Source organism: Vicia villosa, linkage group LG4 (assembly GCF_029867415.1).
Source record: "Vicia villosa cultivar HV-30 ecotype Madison, WI linkage group LG4, Vvil1.0, whole genome shotgun sequence".
In the NCBI taxonomy this organism is placed as follows: Eukaryota; Viridiplantae; Streptophyta; class Magnoliopsida; order Fabales; family Fabaceae; genus Vicia; species Vicia villosa.
Genome location: NC_081183.1, coordinates 192,246,449 through 192,264,884, shown reverse-complemented (window position 1 = coordinate 192,264,884; position 18,436 = coordinate 192,246,449). Strand labels below are relative to the sequence as shown.

The following is an 18,436-nucleotide window of genomic DNA, read 5'->3' as shown; positions in this document are numbered from 1 at the left end:
TTTTGACGAAAAAAATCATCCGAACCGCAAGAGAAAAAATCGTGCGGGTTGGTTTGGTTCGGTTGGCTTTTAAAAAAAATCCGAACCAAACCAAACTAATGCGGTTTGGTTCGGTTGGTTCGGTTTTTTACAAAAATTTTATTGAGTCATAATACACATATAGATGACAACATAATTTTGTATTTAGACATTCATACACTATCAAATAACAACAAAACTTGTCATATTTTGACAACAATTTTCCATTTAATATGTAAAAATTAAATTTGAAAAAAGTGGAATATTAAATATAAAATAATAACGTAAAACAATATAAAAAATATTATAATGAAACAAAATAATATAAGAGACAAGAGATTAGTGAAGGTGAAAAAGAAAAAAAATGTGTTGAGAGATTAGAGAAGAAAATGTGCGATAAAAACGAAACTGAAATACGAAACATTTACATAAAAATAGAAGGTGAAAAAGAAAGAATATAAGAGAGTAGAGATTATAGAAGAAGAAGAAGAAGGAAGATGTATGTGGCAAAGAATGTGCGATAATGTTATTAGAGATTTGAGAAGATCGGGACTAAAATTATATGTGTAAGGATGAGAAAATTGTTGGTAATCATAAGGCAAAGGTATAATAGGTTTAATTTTTGGTTGGATGTGAGTTAAGTAAAATTTAGGTTGTAACATAATGCGGTTTGATTCGGTTTGGTTCGGTTTACAAAATACAAACCGCAAACCGAACCAAACCGTGCGGTTTTGTTAAAAGATGACCCAAACTAATCCGAACCAAATGCGGTTTTTTGCGGTTTCGGTTTGGTTTGGTTTGGTTTGCGGTTTTCTATTGGGTTGGTTTGGTTTTGATCACCCCTATAGATGATCATTGAAAACTTTAAGAATCGAATATATGAAATTGATTCAAATGACAATCTATAATATAAGAAAATCTATAATATAAGAAAATTTACTGTTCTGGATTTCTCAAAAATACCCTTTGATTAATTTAGTCTAAATAAATAATTTCGGGGGAAAATGTCTTTTTCTTATTTGTATAGTAATAATAACAATTAAGTTTTCCCAAACTGCTTTTCTCCTCTACACGACAATCTAACCCACTTTACCAAATTTATTTTTCCAAAACCTATTTTCTCTTCTACACGACTATCAAACCCGTGTTCTTCCCCAAAGTTTTCTTGAAACCATAACACAGCATGCAAAAAAGCTATTTTTCGGCTGCTAGCATGAACACACACGTTACCTATTTGCTTTTCCTGCGAAAATTTCTTTGTCCATCTTCCTATGGGGGCAACCCCCAGCGAAAATCCCAACTTATCTCTGCTTCGGAGATGCATCTCCGAAGTATTTTTTTTTAAAAAAATTTTCTAGACATCGGAAGTGCATTTCCGAAAACACCAAATGGGGGTGTTTTCGAAGATGCACTTCCGAAGTATTTTTTTTCTAAATTTTCCCAGACTTCGGAAGTGCATTTCCGAAAACACCAAATGGGGATGTTTTCGGAGATGCACTTCCGAAAACACCTTTTCTTTAAGATTTTTTCAGACTTCGGAGATGTATCTCCGAAAAAATCCCAAAATTGAAATTTTGATTAATTAGGAGATGCATCTCCGAAAAAACCTCCCAAAAAATATTTTGGGATATTAATTAATTCACATATCATAGATTTGATATAATATAATTTATGAGTTATGAATAATAATAATTATATATTTCTAATTTGATTCATATTTTAAAATTTAAAATAATTTTAATTAAAATAAAATAAAATAATTTCAATTACAAAAAATTTAAAATAATTCCAATTATTAAACTGTAGTTATGAATAATTTCAATTCATGTTTCAACGATTGATAATAATATTGAAAGAGATCAAGTAAGAATAATGATAATAATGATAAAAAAATCATTTTTCATAATGAATTATGATAAAAAAAAATCATTTTTCATAATTAATCATGAAAAAAATATAATTTTTCATGTAGTTAAAAAAAATTTAAAAACGATTTTGTCTTAATTTTATTTAATGAATAAATTTTATATTTAATTTTATATAATTATAAAATTACTTATGAAATTAGAATGTTTTTAATTTATATAAGTTAGTAAAATAATTTTTAACTTTAAAATTGTTTAGGAAATTTTGATTCACCTTGATTTTATTGATTCACCTTATTTTATTGATTCATATTGATTTTATACCTTATTAATTGTATTGATTCACCTTGATTTTAATTTTTTAATAATTACTGAATTTTTTCGGAAGTGTATATCCGAAACATTCCAAGACAAAAAATTGGAATATTTCGGATATGCATCTCCGAAGACACCCCTCTCCAAAAAAAGGGTGTTATCGGAAGTGCATCTCTGAAAACACCTTTTTTTTCGTGTTTTCGGAAGTACATTTCCGAAACCACCTTTTTTCTCATAAAATAAGTGACTTCGGAAATGCATTTCCGAAACAGGGGACATTTTGGGGATTTCGCCAGAGGTGACCAAGAAAGTAGGGAGGTGGGTCAAGAGATTTCCTTTCCTGCACACACAATCCTACCAATTGTCTCACCAACAAATATCTCTGTCTCTCTCCACAACAAATACATCCATTTCTTCTCCATCTCTCTACGCAACAAATACTACCGGCCCTAAGCTTCACTATGGCAAGACCTTGTGCGAAATTGAAGGAAATCAATGAAAGTAAGGAACTCTGGAAAATCGCGGTCAGAATCCATCACAAATGGACAGTTTTATCAAAGACCAAAGAGCACTTCGAACTAATTCTGGTTGATAAAGAGGTTTGCCGATTATTAATTTGATGAAAATATTTGACATTTACAATTAGGGTTTCGTTTCAGATTTCACGTTTGTTTTGCAATTTTTGTACGGTTTACTCATACTTCTACTTTTTTGACGGTTTATTATCGTTTTATTCTTTAGAAGTAATGGAAACACTGGTTTTGGATGCTGTTAATTTTTTGCTGTTGTTGTTTTTTTCGCTTTTTTTGCTGCTGCTGTTGTTTCTTACACACACCAAATGCTACTGGATTTGGCTGTTAAATACTTAAATATTTAGAAGTAATGGAAATATTGGTTTTGGCTGCTAATGTGATATTATTGACTGAAGTGCATTTCTTATTGTAATTTATTAAACACTTCGTTGTAATACTAAACGTGCATGAAAAGTTGCATAAGGAAACTTAAAACACTTTATGAACTTCCATCACCTTTGGATTCTTTACCATCTCAGACATCGCCCATAAAACAATACCTGAGTATGTTTCGTTATCAGCAGTGAAAAAGTCCTGCTTATGAATTGTCACTATCTGTAAGTACTATATATGTAAATCAGAAAAAATGTTGTTTGGTTAGAACTTTTTATATTTGTCATAAAACCATTATACATTCATCCAGTATAGAATATAATAACTTTTCAAATTGGATGATAAACTGATGTAAAAAAATATTTTAAATTGGTCACTAACAAAATCGATCACGATGTGTTTGGTTATAGACCAACCTGGATGATTGTTTTAACGCTGTTGTTGTTTTTGGCTGTTGCTGTTTTTTTCTAGCACACATGTTGTTACTATTACATGGTTCACATTAGACCTTATTGTATTACTCAAATAAGAGTTCATAATACACTTCATTTTGATATTACCTACTAATATTACATGTTTATTTAAAACTGAATTTGATTTGTATTTATTTCAGGGTACTGATATTCACTGCAGAGTACCAAGTGCGCTTAAACATACTTATGATTATGTTTTAACGGTTAACAACACATATACCATCTCAAATTTCCAAGTTACTTTGAATGATCTTATGTTCAAGCCTTCCCACCATAAATATATCTTAACTTTCACTGGTGGTACTTCTGTATCTGACAAGAACAAACACGACATACCACAAAAACCACTTATCTTCACTCCTTTTGGTGATATCCTTACCAACAAGGGAAATAGGGATGTGTTGAATGGTATGCACCTAAATGAATCTTTTATATTATATCCTAACTGCCTAAACATAACATATTTTTGTCGTTTCCAATCCATTTGTAGATATCACAGGAATCGTTGTGGAAATTGGATACACCCAGATGCACAATTCGAACAAAAAACAGCAGATCAATTTGGTCCTTAAGGATTTGGGGTACAAACAATTTTTACTTCCAACTTTCTTTTAAAAAATGAATTGATATTAACAACCGTGTTTAATTAATCTTTTCTTTTTTGCAGAAACAACATCCTTAATTGTACATTATGAGAAATTTATGCGGTCCAATTTCATGATTTCTATAGTTCAAGAAAAGATTTCACAATACCAACGATTATTGTTTTGCAGTTTTCCAGAGTCAAAGAGGAAAGTATATTTTTTCACTAAAACTTTTTGTTTACATTATTCGTATTGCCATTACACATTATTAATTCATCTTTTCTGGATTTGCCTAGGCAAATATCCTTTATTTGTTTCCAACACATTCAGCGTTACCAAATTGCACATCAACGATGATCTCCCTAAAATCCTTCCAAAAGGGCAGAAGACAATTGGTGTAAAGTGGGTTTACAAGACAAAGCTGAAGGAGAGTGGTGAGGTTGACAAACACAAGGCACAATTGGTCGCTAAGGGCTACAAAGCAGGATTTTGGTGTTGATTATAAAGAAGTCTTTGCTCCTGATGCAAGGCATGATACAATCAGATTGGTGATTGCTATGGCAGCTCAAAACTCATGGCCTATCTTCCAGTTGGACGTAAAATCAACATTCCTCCATGGAGATTTGCGAGAAGAGGTATTTATCGATCAACCTCCTAGTTATGTAAAGCTTGGCAATAAGCACAAAGTGCATAAGTTAAAGAAAGCTCTATATGGGTTAAAACAAGCTCCACGGGCTTGATATAATCGTATAGAAACTTATTTTTTGAAGGAAGGATTTCAAAAATGTCCTTATAAACATACACTTTTCACAAAGACTGAAGATGAAGGAAAAATGCTCATTGTTTGCTTATATGTAGATGATTTGATCTACACTGGAAATAATACAGCCATGTTTGGATGTTTTAAGAAATCCATGATGGCTGAATTTGAGATGTTTGATCTTGGCGTGATGCATTACTTTCTTGGCATTGAAGTAGTGCAATCTTCTACTAGAATTTTTATTTCTCAAAAGAAGTATGTACGAGATATCATGAACAAGTTTCAAATGAAGGATTGTAATCCTGTAAATACTCCATCTGAGTTTGGTATGAAGTTAAACAAAGATGATGGCAGAAAGAAGGTTGATGACACTATTTACAACCAAATAGTGGGAAGTTTAATGTATTTGACAGCAACAAGACCAGATAAAAAGCATGATGTAAGTGTGATTAGAAGGTACATGGAATGTCCCACAGAGATTCATCTCTTGGCCGCAAAAAGAATTTTTAGTTACTTGCAAGGTACTAAGGACAATGGGCTGTTCTACAGGACACTACAGAAACAGTCAATGGCTAACAATGGCAAAATTGTTTTACACATTGAATGATTCAAATTTAAAGCAAAATGAAGACAATAACAGCCTTTGTATTACGATCACTGGTTATAATTATGAAAGAGAGAAAGAAAAAAATCTCTATTCTTGAATCAGTATGGATGTACTTGAGTTGGTGTAAACAAATTAAGAACATCCAACAGATATTAATGCACAAATAATCGAGTTCCAAACAAAGTAATAGGATCATCCAATTTATTCTACATATACCTATAAGAAAATTTTGAAGCAAATGAAAATAATACAAACTTGAATTAATAACATAATTTGGTTAATTTTACTATATGACAGAGATTGCTGAGAATAGCCAATAGTTAATCATTCAAAAACAAACAAACCAAAATTATGACAAATGGAATAATCAGACAATGCATTAAAAAGCATAGATGAACTTACTTAGACAATGCTTTAAAATGTTGAAACTAAACTTTCAACATATGGGATGCTAGCAGACAGACTTATGTCAATGATATATGTAGTTTTCACTACTTCATTATCTCTCCTATTATAATGAATTAGATGTCCATTATTGATTTCCAATATCAGCATATCTCCATTCTCGAAAACGTGTAATGGCAACAAATGAACCGTACATCCGGAGCAATCAAATAGAGAATGATAATCAAATTGAAGGAATTTAGTCCAAGATTTTTTGACTCCAAATTCCTTCATCTGCCATATAACAAAACCACCGTCCTTAGTGTAATGATAAAAACATAGACTGTCCAACAGCTTGCAAACAATTGGCGGAAGATACGGTAATTCATCAAACTCTCGAGGGAGCTGAAACTGTGTATATGTCTCTGTTGCCAAATCAAGTGAGATAATCACGAGTTGCTCAACGTTAAGATCCTTGTTATAAAAACATTTGTTATTGAGAAGAGCAAACCAATTAAAACTATTACTCAAATAGACACCGTTATTCTTACGGTAATGATAGGGATAGGCAGAAAAAAACTGAATATTCTTCCAAACATTATGGCCGAAAGTGAAAACTCTCACCTCTTTGGAAGAGAACGCAACCAACTTATACTTGTTGGTTAAATTATCATAACCAAATGAGAATCTAAAATAGGTTTTCTTATGCTGAAAAGAAAGGCGAAAAGAGCCTAGGTTCTCCGAGAATGGCACGTTGGTTGCTGGATTCCATAGATGAAATTCGTTCTTACAAGAACTTAGTAAACATATCAATCCATTGCATGAACCAATAACATTGTAGAAAGGACGCAATTTCATCAATTGGTATTTAGAATAATTTTTGAAGATATACGGATTCTCAAGTAAACAGCTTATGGGGAAGATATGAAGTGAGACAAATTTACCATGGTGCGAAAAGAATAGGCCGACGTGTGGAATTCGTGAAGATTTATCAAGGTGCATTTTGACGAAGAAGGAGTCGGAGATGATTGAGTTCCACGATTTGCTCACACATTTGAGTTGCGTGAGTGATTCCACATTAAGCAGAGATAGGATTTCGATGATGAGGTCCTCTGGGAGGGTTACTCGCGACGGCGTGTTGATTTTATGCCGCGAATTTGAGGGAAGAACGATACTCATTGGTGTTGAAAACTCGAATCCTTACGGTAGAGAGGAAAACCGAAACAACAGTTACTTAAAAAGAATATTAAGCTCCACTATATGGAAGAAATTGACTTTTATATCTTTATGGGACGGTTGGGACATAGACTCAAATTTAAGGCTAGTTCGTTTTAGTTTTAAAATTTTTTTTTAATATTTTTTAAAATAGATTTTATAAAACCGTTTTTTAAATTATTACAAATTTTATTATTTTCGTTTTTTTCTAAATTGAAACATTACTTTTGACATCCTATGTAACATAAAAACAAATATTATAAAAAAAAAATCAAAATCGTAATTTTTTCAAAATATCCTATATAACATAAACAAATATTATGAAAGACCAAAACATAATCAAAATCGTAATTTTTTCAAAAAATGATATTTTAAAAATGATTTTTATGAAAATTTATTTGAAATAACTTCAAAATTAATTTGTTTTTTGAAATTTTGATATTCAAAAAAAATTTCAATAAAAAGATGAAATACCTACAATAAGCTTTTATGAAAATTTTCTTTGTAAATTTTTTTTATACAAAATTATGTATCATTATAAAAATCATTTTTAAAAAAATCCAAAACAAAAAGGCCCTTAATTTTATACCAAAATAATTTTTTTCTTCGTTCTGGTTCTGAGATTTCTTTAAATAATTTTCAATCATTACTCGAATGATTATTTTAATATTAATTCAAGTTAGTCTCTCAACAATGTTGATTTTGGAGTCTATTAAAATGAGATTTAAAATAATTTTAAAGACTTTTTGTACAGCAAAAAATTATTGTGATTTAATTAATATTTTTTTATCAAACTCAAATAAATTTGGTGGTATTTAATTAAGACGATTTTTATTTTTATTTTTAGGTGATGAAATGTGTTTCATAGTGTTCACGTAAAGAAAACCAATTTTATAACTCTCCTGAAAGTAGTTAGATAGAGTCACAAGAGAGTTATGATGGGTAACTTTCTGCTTAACGATCTCAGTCTACTTTTTGGGGCAGTTTGTTTTGGTTTTTTTTAAAAATGATTTTTATAGTGTTAACAAATTTTGCGAAAAATTTTTTTACAAAGAAACTTTTTATAAAAGCTTCAAATGAAAATTTTGTTTGAATAGTTATTCTTAAAATGTGATTTTAGGTACTTCATCTATTTATGGGGAAAAAATTTGGATATCAAAATTTCAAAAAATCACTTAATTTTGAAGCTATTTCAAATAGATTTTCATAAAAATCATTTTTGAAATACGACTTTTTGAAAAATTATGATTTTGACAAAGTTTTGGTCTTCAATTATGTATGTTTATGTTATAAGATTTCAAAATTAGTGTTTCGTTTTAAAAAAACGAATATAAAAAAACTTGTAATATTTTGAAAAACGGTTTTAGAAAATCTAATTTCAAAAATATAAAGAAAAAATCCATTTTTTTAAAGTTGAAACAAACTGGCCCTTGGTTTGAAGTCTCTCATTTTTATAGTGGTTTGTTACCCTTGATAAGACACAAGCGAGACAAAGGCAATTGAATGTCGTTCAATGGTCATAAGAACAATTATTCGTTTATTATGAGATTTAAGAGACATGTTAGGGACATGCCGACATCACGACGATAAATATCCACAAATGAGTGTTTGGTATATCTCGACTATGCGCGGTTTGCACAACGTTTCCTAATATATCTTTGGCTCTAGGAGGTTTGTACAACTTCTCTTGTACAACTTTTGCATGGGCATTGCGTAAAAATTGCCATTTTGAAGAAATAATTTTATTTGCAAGTAAGCACTTATCATCAAAGAAATTTCAACAATAAGCAGTTAGTGGAAGAGCTTGATCATCCATAAATGGTCCTATAAGGGGCAAATCACTTCAGGAATTGATCACCTTAAAGGGAAAGTGTCGAAAACTCTGTAATCAAAGGTAAATTGTAGATATTTAATGAACATATTATTTTCGGGTGGAGATACTTTCTCAATCGAATTCCATCAAAGGATCAATTGATCAAGCGTGGAATTCTGAATAAGTGCCAATCCGTTCAAAGTATTGGGGCACGCCATCTCAAGATCATGAGATGCTTCCAAACTTATGTTGAGGCAAATTCCTCCAGAGATCCGGCTGACTGTGGCAAGATAGGCTACATAGGAGTCAAGAGTTCTCCATATATCTAGCTGCTCAAGCACGCCATGTCGTACATCTGCAATCGTTAAGTTTGAAGCGGGTGTCGAAAAATTACGCTTGCATAATATCTTATATAATAACCCTTTTTTCCTAGACAAGAAGCTTTGTTGCAAAAGAGTCCTTCTTAGTTTTAACCATCCACGAACCATCATAGGGGTATGTGTTGAAACATTCAAATCATTGCATAGATCATTGTCATGCATCAATTAGGTTTGATGACCTTCCGCGAGGCCGCTTCCTGTATGGTGTTGTTCTTCACGACAATTTTTTTAGGCTCTCTTATGAGAATTTTGTTGATGAATCATCAAAAATATTTCGTTAAAAAGTTCAGGAAGTGTTTCGCACCCAATAAATGCTTGAGGTAGCGGTGGTTTGGTGTAAAGTTTTCATATGTGAACTATGGAGCGGACCCTACTAGAGGGGGGAAACTGAGGAGTTCCTTGTATCGTTCCCGGTTGCACGAGGTCTGGTGGTGGAAGATCAGAAAGAATTGGTATTGAGGTTTGGCAATCTATCTAACGTAGATGCGGGGAAAGATTTCCTGCTGCTTCAGCTGCTGCGGAAACACGTCGTTAGGCGGCAACAACTTTTGATGGTGCCATTGCTTGATAATTCTAGTGAGAGGAATTAGACTACAAACTTGATAATATTATTTAAAGTTCGAGATCTATGATTCAAATGAAGGAAATCTGGATTTGAGATTAGTAGATCGTTAAAATCGCAGGAATCAAAGATCGATCAATTCTCATATACGGTGTCAATGTTCTATTTGAGAACAAAATGATGACTGAAAGGTTGAATTGATGCAGTGTTTTGAGATTGTGCAAAGTTCTGATTCAGAGGAGTAGAACTTACATGCAAGGTTAGTACTCTAACGTCCAAGTAAGTGAGAGAGTGAGTAGTCAATAGAGAGTGAATTTCATACCTAAAAATGACGTGCTAACCTCCTTTAAAAGGGAATTTGTTAGTAACTAAAATGTGAAGACGAGCGTGAGACGCGAATATCTGTTAGATGAATCTGGACAGTGGAGATATATTATTAGGATGAAGAGAGTGAGGGTTCTTCACCCACCTCCTAACCTTCTTGCCCACCCCTGGTGAATTTACAAAATTACCCCTTGTTTCGGAAGTTCATTTTCGAAACGGTACTTTTTTTTGAAAAAAAGGTGTTTTCGGAAATGAACTTCCGAAAACGTGTTTTTTTTAATATAAAATATTGGTTTCGGAGATGCATCTCCGAAATAAAGTTACATTTTCAGAAAATGTGGTGTTTCGGAAGTTCATCTCCGAACGCACCCCCTTGGAGAATTCGGAAATGAACCTCCGAAAATATGTCTGGACAGAATAAAATGAAAAACAACAACAATTTGCTTTATTTAATCGGGTGAAGATTACAACGATAATATTACATAAAATTAAAGTTACATATTGTTGAACACGGGTAGGTGGGGATGAGAGAGTGGTGGGGAGAAAAAAAGGCTTCCAAATTTCAAAAGGTGTACTACTGTAAGTAACAAATGACGGAGGAGGTGTAACCGGGGCCGGAACATATGACGGAGGAGGTGGATGTCCGGAGGAAGAAGAACCGGAGGTACGTCCACCGCGAGACAAAGGAGTCAATCAATGTAAGCTATAATTTATCATTATCATCAGGGGACGTCATTACAAAAAATTGGGAAAAAAATCTTATTATTTTTAATCTTGATTTTTTAGAAATGACGTCCCCAGATGATAATGATAAACTATAGCTTACAATGATTGGCTCCTTTGTCTCGCGGTGGACGTACCTCCGGTTCTTCTTCCTCCGGACATCCACCTCCTTCGTCATATGTTCCGGCCCCGGTTACACCTCCTCCGTCATTTGTTACTTATAGTAGTACGTATTTTTATTAACATGATAAATCCAATACAAAAACATTGTGCGATACAATCTGAAATCCGAACAAAACAAAACAAAACACGTCAAACAAAACAAAAACATGTTATTCTGCCCGACGAGCGTTACAAAATACACATCAAACAAAATAAAAACACGTTATTCTTCTCGACGAGCGAACTCCTCCAAATGAAGATAATTATACCAATCTTCATCCCACTCAGTATCAGAACCATCAGCGTTGATCACGCCTGAACGCTGAGCCTGCGCGTCCGAGCCATGGACTCCCAGGGGACGAGAAGCAGAACCAGTCAAAAGCTTCTTCTTCTCCTTCACCTCCTTCACCTCCTTCACCTCCTTCACCTCTTTCACCTCCTTCTTTGAAGAACCCTTTCTTCCCTTAGCGCCCTCTTTAGAAGACGCAGTCCTGCGTGCTTGTTGGTTGTCTGACATGTTCCTGTAAACAGTTGAAATCGATTAATATGCGAGACAAAATAAAAAACAAAAAAATTTGAACTTCTGATACAATTCGGAAGTTCATTTCCGAAAACTGGGAGGGAGGTGTTTTCGGAAATGAACTTCCGAAACACCCCTGCGATGCACTTTTCTGCAACTTCCATGGCAGACCCCTCAACCAAACTTCAAACCAAATCAAAATGCTTCTAAACAACCTAAATACTACTAACAACCTAACCATATATCATTTATGCAATTAAAACCCTAAATAACATGCATCACAAAACTAGATCTAAAAATTTCAAAACTTACAAAGTGTTAGGATTGAGGGCTTTTGAATGTTGTTTAGCAGTGTGATTGGAGCCTTGATGCAGCTTTGGAATTCTGTTTGCACAAATTTTCGCCTTTGCCACTTTTTGTTTTGATTTAGGGTAAATGATTGGGGGAGGGGGAGTGTTTTGATAAATCTGCAGAAATCGCAGTATTTCGGAAGTTCATTTCCGAAAACATTATTTCGGAAATGAACTTCCGAAATAAGTCAATTTTTTCAAAAAAAAAGCGCTTCGGAAGTTCATTTCCGAAGCAGGGTTATTTTGGTATTTTCGCTGGGGGTGACCCCCATAGGGAGGTGGCCAAAGAAATTTTCAAATTTTTTTATGCTTGTATTATTTGCTTTCCTGATTTATTTATTCCGTCCTTTGGTCGGCATAGAACAATTACTTAACATATACTTAGTGACAATAATTTTACCATCATCACTTTGCGTTTTCATTGATCACATATAAATTATCTGTGTAAAAAAAAAACATTTTTTTTATATAAAAGAAGTCATGGTGTTTTATCAACTTTGCATTAAAAATGAATAAGTTAATAATAGCATCTTTGACTTACCTAAAATTAATAATCCTTTTTATAAATTTACATTAGTTTAGCAAGTAACTAAAAATGTACACAACTTAAGTAAAAAAAAAATCAGCAAATCATTTGAAAATCATACTCAACCAAATAAAATCTTATTTTGAAATATTTAACAAATGGAGCTTTTTGAAGAGGTAAACCAAAGAATATCGAATAATTTCTTAGAGGGTATAGTGATTTCTTGTAGTAGATATTAGCTATAGTTCAATATAGCTAATAGTTAATATAAAAATGTCAATGATTATTACTATTACTTCATCAAAGGGATCTTACATATTCTCCCAGTCATGTGGGAATTTTGTTACTTTCATAGAGAATGCATCTTCCTGCAGGATAAGAAACTAATAGCTTTTGAATCAAAGCAATAAGCCAAAAAGATTGTTTTAGACAAACCAGGAAAGCAATTGGATCCAAGTTCTTTCTAAAAGGGGGAAAATAAGAACATCCAATCCAACACATATTAATGCACAAATAATCATATTCCTATATAAGCTTTGAAACCGGGTACACGTACTGTATTTGGGATATTTTTTTTCATTATTTCCTTTCGAGTGAAATTTGTGATTTTCTTAGATATCGATATAGTATATTTATGTTTTTTAATTTCTTCTTTATTGTACCTTAACATTATTTTTGATTTTTTAAAATTTTTATAGTATAGTTTTATTGTGAACCTAACAATTTAGATCTCTTCTCGTACTTTTCATATGGAAATTAAAACTCTTATTTTTATTAATGTACCTGTAACTTTTTTTTTTAAATACCGTATCCCATACCAGTACCTATACCGGCACCGAGCACCGTACCCGTACCTATGCATCATAGGCTATAAGAAAGTTTTGAAGCAAATGAAATTAATTAATACAAGCTTGAATCAATAACATAATTTGGTTTACTTACTATATTTGAATAAGTATGACAGAGTTTGAGTCAATTAAGAATAGTGAATAGTTAATCATCCAAAAATACAAACAAACCAAAGTTGTGACAAAAATCAAACAAAGGCATTGAACAATATAGATGAACTTACATAAAAATTTGAACTAGTAAATTGTAAGAGGAACTTACTTTAAAAAGTTGAAACTAAACTTTCAACATAAGGGATGACAGAAAACAACATACAGTTATTGGTATGTGCAGGTTTCCATACTACTCTATTATCTTTCCTATAATAGCGAATTAGTTTTCCAACATTGTTTTCCAATATCAGCATATCTCCATTCTCAAATACATGTAATGGCAACAAATCAACTATTCTAGAGCAATCAGATAGAGAATGATAATCAAATTTAAGAAATTTAGTCCAAGACTCTTCAACTCCAAATTCCTTCATCTGCCATATAACAAAACTATGTTCCTTGGCGTAATGATAAAAACATAGACTGTCCATCAACTTGCAAACAATTGGCACAAGAGACAGTAGTTCATCAAACTCTCGAGGGAACTGAAACTTTGTATATGTCTCTGTTCCCAAATCAAGTGAGATAATCACGAGTTGCTCAACATTAAGATTCTCTTTATATAAACCCTTGTTATCGAGAAGAGCAGACCAGTTAAGACTATTACTCAAATAGATACCGTTATTCTTAATAGTATACGAGACAGAAAACCATTTAATATTCTTCCAAACATTATCTTCGAAAGTGAAAACTATCACCTCTTTAGAATAGAATGCCACCAACTTATACTTGTTGGTTAAATTATCATAACCAAATGAAACTTTCGAGTCGCTGTAATATAATATTTGATGCTGAAAAGCAAGGGGATAAGAGACTAGGTTTTCAGAGAATGGCCTGGTGGTGGCTGGATTCCATAGATAGAATTCGTTCTTACAATAATTCAGTAAACAGACCAATCCATTGCAGGAACCAATAACACGGTGGTGACTAAGCCATTCCATCCTTTGACATTTGGAATCTTTATTGAAGATATCAATCGACGGATTCTCAAGGAAACCGCGTACGGGGGAGAGATGGAGTGAGACATATAAGCAACGGTCGATAATATGTGACAAGAATAGCATCATGTGTGGAATTCGTGAAGATTTATCAAGGTGCATTTTGACGAAAAAGGGATCCGAGATGATTGAATTCCAAGACTTGCTCACACATTTGAGTTTCATGAGTGATTTCACGTTAAGCATGGATAGGATTTGGACGATGAGTTCCTCCGGGAGGGTTATTGGCGACGGCGCGTTGATTTTATGCTGCCTATTAGATGGAAGAACCATACTCATCATCGTAGGTGTGATATGAACGGTGTTGAAAAGTTAAACCCTAATATATAAGCTTGTTATAAATCAATTGAAATAACAGTTATCTAAAACAGAAAATATATATATATATATATAAGTATGATATAAATCTTTCTACGCACGTAAAAAGAATTTTAGGCTATCCTATATAAAAGAAGTTTATTTTAGGTTTTTATGGGAGCTTTAGGATTCAAAATTGATTTTTTTTTCTTATCACCACAAAATTGATTTTATTATTTTTTTTTATCACCACCGTTTAGTCCGGTTTGGGTGTCAGTATCAAGTGGCTCCAGCCCCCCTCCGACCACAATTGCGGGAATCGAACCGTGGCTCTCCCTATCATGTTCAAGGCCAATCACCACTGAACCAACTAACGATTTCTAAAAATTGATTTTATTTTCACAAATTTAATTTTATACCAAAATAATCATATTAAATAATTCGGAAAGAATATTCGGATGATTATAAAATCTTCTAATATTAATATATTTTTTAAATAAATGAAATTTCATTAATTGTTTGATTTTTCATATAATAACATTTAGGCCTTTGGGCTTTCTTCCATCCAAATTCAAACCTTGTCTGTCTAGCTAGGGCAATTTCTTTTCCCACTTTGATAGGTTCTTTCAAATTTTTGGATAAAAGTCGAAATTAGCTCTCAATATTTAGAGATCAATCTCCAGACGCACTATTTTAACACAAAATAAACACAAATAGTTGGGTGAAAATTTTATGGAGTATATTCAGAGATGCATCTATGAAGATACTTAATTGTTAAAATAGTTAAAAATTTGATAATATTATTTAAAAGTTCGAGATCTACAAGGAGATCTGGATTTGAGAACAATGTACTGTTTGAGAACAAAATGATGACTGAAAGGTTGAATTGATGTAGTGTTTCAATTGTGCAAAGTTTCTATTTGGAAGAGCGGAACTTACATGGAAGGTGAGTACTCCGACATCCAAGTAAGTGGGAGAGTGAGTAGTGTAATATCAATAGGGAGTGAAATTCATACCTAAAAATGAGGCGTTAAAATCCTTTAAAAAGGAATTTGTTAGCAACTAAAATTTGAAGACAGATGTGAGACGCAAATATCCGTCAGATGAATCTTATCGGTGGAGATATGTTATTAGGAAGAAGTGAGTGGGGGTAAAATTTTCTATCCTTGTATAGTTTGTTTTCCCTTATTTATTTATTACGTCCTTTGGTCGGCATACAACAATTACTTAAGAGATTCTTAATGGCAATAATTTTACTATCATCACTTTGTGTTTTCATTGATCACAGATGTCACTTTTAAGGATGAATTTTATCTGTCTATGAAAAGCATTTTTTTTATATAAAAGAAGTCATGGTTTTAATCAACTTTGCATTAAAAATGGATAAGTCATTAATAGCATCTTTGACTTACCTAAAATTAACAATCCTTTTTATAAATTTACATTAGTTTAGCAACTTACTAAAAATCTATACAACTTAAGTAAAAAAAATCAGCAATCCTTTGAAAATCATACTCAACCAAATAAAATCTTATTTTGAAATATTTAACAAATGGAGCTTTTTGAAGAGGTAAACCAAAGAATATCGAATAATTTCTTAGAGGAAATAGATATTTCTTGTAGTAGATATTAGCTATAGTTCAAAGGGATCTAACATATTCTCCCAGTCATGTGGGAATTCTGTTACTACCATATAGAATGCATCTTCCTTAGGCAGGAGATAAGACACTAATAGCTTTTGAATAAAAGCAATAAACCAAAAAGATTATCTTATACAAACCAGGAAACCAGTTGAATCCAAGTTCTTTCTTTTATGAAAAAGGTACAAGTTTTGCGGCTAGTAAATGTTATTGGATCCAGGAAGAAACTCATGAAATAAACTTAGACGAATTGAGTAGCCCAAGGATTTATTGCATTTAACACAAAGAACCTCAAAATATCATGCACTTGTTTTGTAAAGACTTTTGCATTAAAGTAAGTAAGTAACTTCTAAATGGGGGAAAATAAGAACATCCAATCCAACACATATTAATGTACATATAATCAAGTTCCAAACAAAGTAATAAGTATGAGAGAGTTTGAGTCTAATGAAAATAGTGAATAGTTAATCATTCAAAAATACAAACAAACCAAAGTTGTGACAATGTGACAAATGGAATAATCAGAAAGAGGCATTAAACAATATAGATGAACTTACATAAAACTTGAACAAGTAAAATGTAAGAGGAACTTATTTCAAAAAGTTGAAACTAAACTTTCCACATGAGGGATGACAAAATATAGGTAATTGGTATTATATGCAGGATTACATACTACTCTATTATCTTTCCTATAATAACGAATTAGTTTTCCAACATTGGTTGCCAATATCAGCAAATCCCCATTCTCAAAAACGTGTAATGGCGACAAGTTAAGAATATTTGGGAAGCAATCCGGTAGAGAATGATAATCAAATTTAAGTAATTTATTCCATGACTTTTCAACTCCAAATTCCTTCATCTGCCATATAACAAAACTACCATCCTTAGTGTAATGAGAAAAACATAGACTGTCCATCAACTTGCAAACAATAGGCACAAGAGACGGTACTTCATCAAGCTCTCGAGGGAACTGAAACTGTGTATATTTCTCTGTTCTCAAATCAAGTGAGATAATCACGAGTTGCTCAACTTTAAGATTCTTGTTATAAAACCCTTTGTTATCGACAACAGCAAACCAGTTAAAACTATTACTCAAATAGACACCGTTGTTCTTAATGGTATAGGAGACAGGAAAACACTGAATATTCTTCCAAACATTATCTCCGAAAGTGAAAATTCTCACCCCCTCTTTATAATGGAATGCCACCAACTTATATTTGTCGGTTAAATTATCATAACCAAATAAAAATCTGAATTTTTGATGTTGAAAAGTAAGGGGATAAGACACTAGGTTCTCAGAGAATGGCCTGGTGGTGGCTGGATTCCTTAGATAGAATTCGTTCGTACGAGAATTCAATAAACAGACCAATTCATTGCAGGAACCAATAACACGGTGTGGATAACGCCATTCCATTCTTTGACATTTGGAATCTTTCTTGAAGATATCAATTGACGGATTCTCAAGTAAACCGCCTATGGGGAAGAGACGGAGTGAGACATATAAGCAACGGTCGATAACATGGGCCAAGAATAGCATGATGTGTGGAATTCGTGAAGATTTATCAAGGTGCTTTTTGACAAAAAAAGGGATCGGAGATGATTGAGTTCCAAGACTTGCTCACACATTTGAGTTGCATCAGTGATTTCACGTTAAGGAGGGATAGAACTTCGACGATGAGTTCCTCCGGGAGGGTTACTGGCGACGGCGCATTGATTTTATGCCCCCTATTAGATGGAAGAACGATACTCATCATGTGTTGAAAAGTTGAACCCTACGGCTGACCCTATGGTCTCGAGAATATTTTTGGAGATACATCTCCGAATTAATTTGTGGCAAAATTGGGGTGGCTAGGTTAAAATAGTTAAAAATGGACTCATGAATGTTTTTGGAGTATCCCTAAAAAATTTTGAGAGCCATTTCGGGTTTTCAGAAATGTGAGCCTCATCATAACGGTGAAAAAAGAAATTGCCAAACATGAGCAATGTTATTTTTTTTTGTTCGTATGAGAAACAT

General features: G+C 32.7%; 5 protein-coding genes across 5 annotated transcripts; 2 read left to right on the top strand and 3 right to left on the bottom strand.

The window, feature by feature from the left end:
• Nucleotides 1-2,659: 2,659 nt before the first annotated feature.
• LOC131598606 (uncharacterized) lies at nt 2,660-4,659 on the top strand. Its single transcript, XM_058871188.1, has 5 exons — nt 2,660-2,797; nt 3,717-3,984; nt 4,067-4,157; nt 4,244-4,260; nt 4,457-4,659. Exons 1-5 carry the CDS (start codon nt 2,660-2,662, stop codon nt 4,657-4,659), a joined length of 717 nt encoding a protein of 238 aa, XP_058727171.1.
• Nucleotides 4,660-4,717: 58 nt separating this feature from the next.
• On the top strand, nt 4,718-5,527 carry LOC131598605 (uncharacterized mitochondrial protein AtMg00810-like). Its single transcript, XM_058871187.1, has 2 exons — nt 4,718-4,795; nt 4,931-5,527. The coding sequence occupies exons 1-2, from the start codon at nt 4,718-4,720 to the stop codon at nt 5,525-5,527; spliced, it is 675 nt and encodes a 224-aa protein (XP_058727170.1).
• Nucleotides 5,528-5,941: 414 nt separating this feature from the next.
• Nucleotides 5,942-7,090, bottom strand: LOC131598604 (F-box/kelch-repeat protein At3g23880-like). Its single transcript, XM_058871186.1, has one exon. The coding sequence runs from the start codon at nt 7,088-7,090 to the stop codon at nt 5,942-5,944; it is 1,149 nt and encodes a 382-aa protein (XP_058727169.1).
• A 6,507-nt stretch (nt 7,091-13,597) lies between these two features.
• On the bottom strand, nt 13,598-14,767 carry LOC131598603 (F-box/kelch-repeat protein At3g23880-like). Its single transcript, XM_058871185.1, has one exon. It carries the CDS (start codon nt 14,765-14,767, stop codon nt 13,598-13,600), a length of 1,170 nt encoding a protein of 389 aa, XP_058727168.1.
• A 2,250-nt stretch (nt 14,768-17,017) lies between these two features.
• Nucleotides 17,018-18,187, bottom strand: LOC131598602 (F-box/kelch-repeat protein At3g23880-like). Its single transcript, XM_058871184.1, has one exon. It carries the CDS (start codon nt 17,957-17,959, stop codon nt 17,018-17,020), a length of 942 nt encoding a protein of 313 aa, XP_058727167.1. The 5' UTR covers nt 17,960-18,187.
• Nucleotides 18,188-18,436: the final 249 nt, after the last annotated feature.

Bases quoted from the DNA above. Each gene is read 5' to 3' on its own strand.
- LOC131598606 (XM_058871188.1), top strand. From the start codon at position 2,660: ATGGCAAGACCTTGTGCGAAATTGAAGGAAATCAATGAAAGTAAGGAA. The intron at 2,798-3,716 runs GTTTGCCGATTA...TATTTATTTCAG, and splicing joins TAATTCTGGTTGATAAAGAG to GGTACTGATATTCACTGCAG. The intron at 3,985-4,066 runs GTATGCACCTAA...ATCCATTTGTAG, and splicing joins AAATAGGGATGTGTTGAATG to ATATCACAGGAATCGTTGTG.
- LOC131598605 (XM_058871187.1), top strand. From the start codon at position 4,718: ATGGCAGCTCAAAACTCATGGCCTATCTTCCAGTTGGACGTAAAATCA. The intron at 4,796-4,930 runs GTATTTATCGAT...TATTTTTTGAAG, and splicing joins ATGGAGATTTGCGAGAAGAG to GAAGGATTTCAAAAATGTCC.
- LOC131598604 (XM_058871186.1), bottom strand. From the start codon at position 7,090: ATGAGTATCGTTCTTCCCTCAAATTCGCGGCATAAAATCAACACGCCG.
- LOC131598603 (XM_058871185.1), bottom strand. From the start codon at position 14,767: ATGATGAGTATGGTTCTTCCATCTAATAGGCAGCATAAAATCAACGCG.
- LOC131598602 (XM_058871184.1), bottom strand. From the start codon at position 17,959: ATGCTATTCTTGGCCCATGTTATCGACCGTTGCTTATATGTCTCACTC.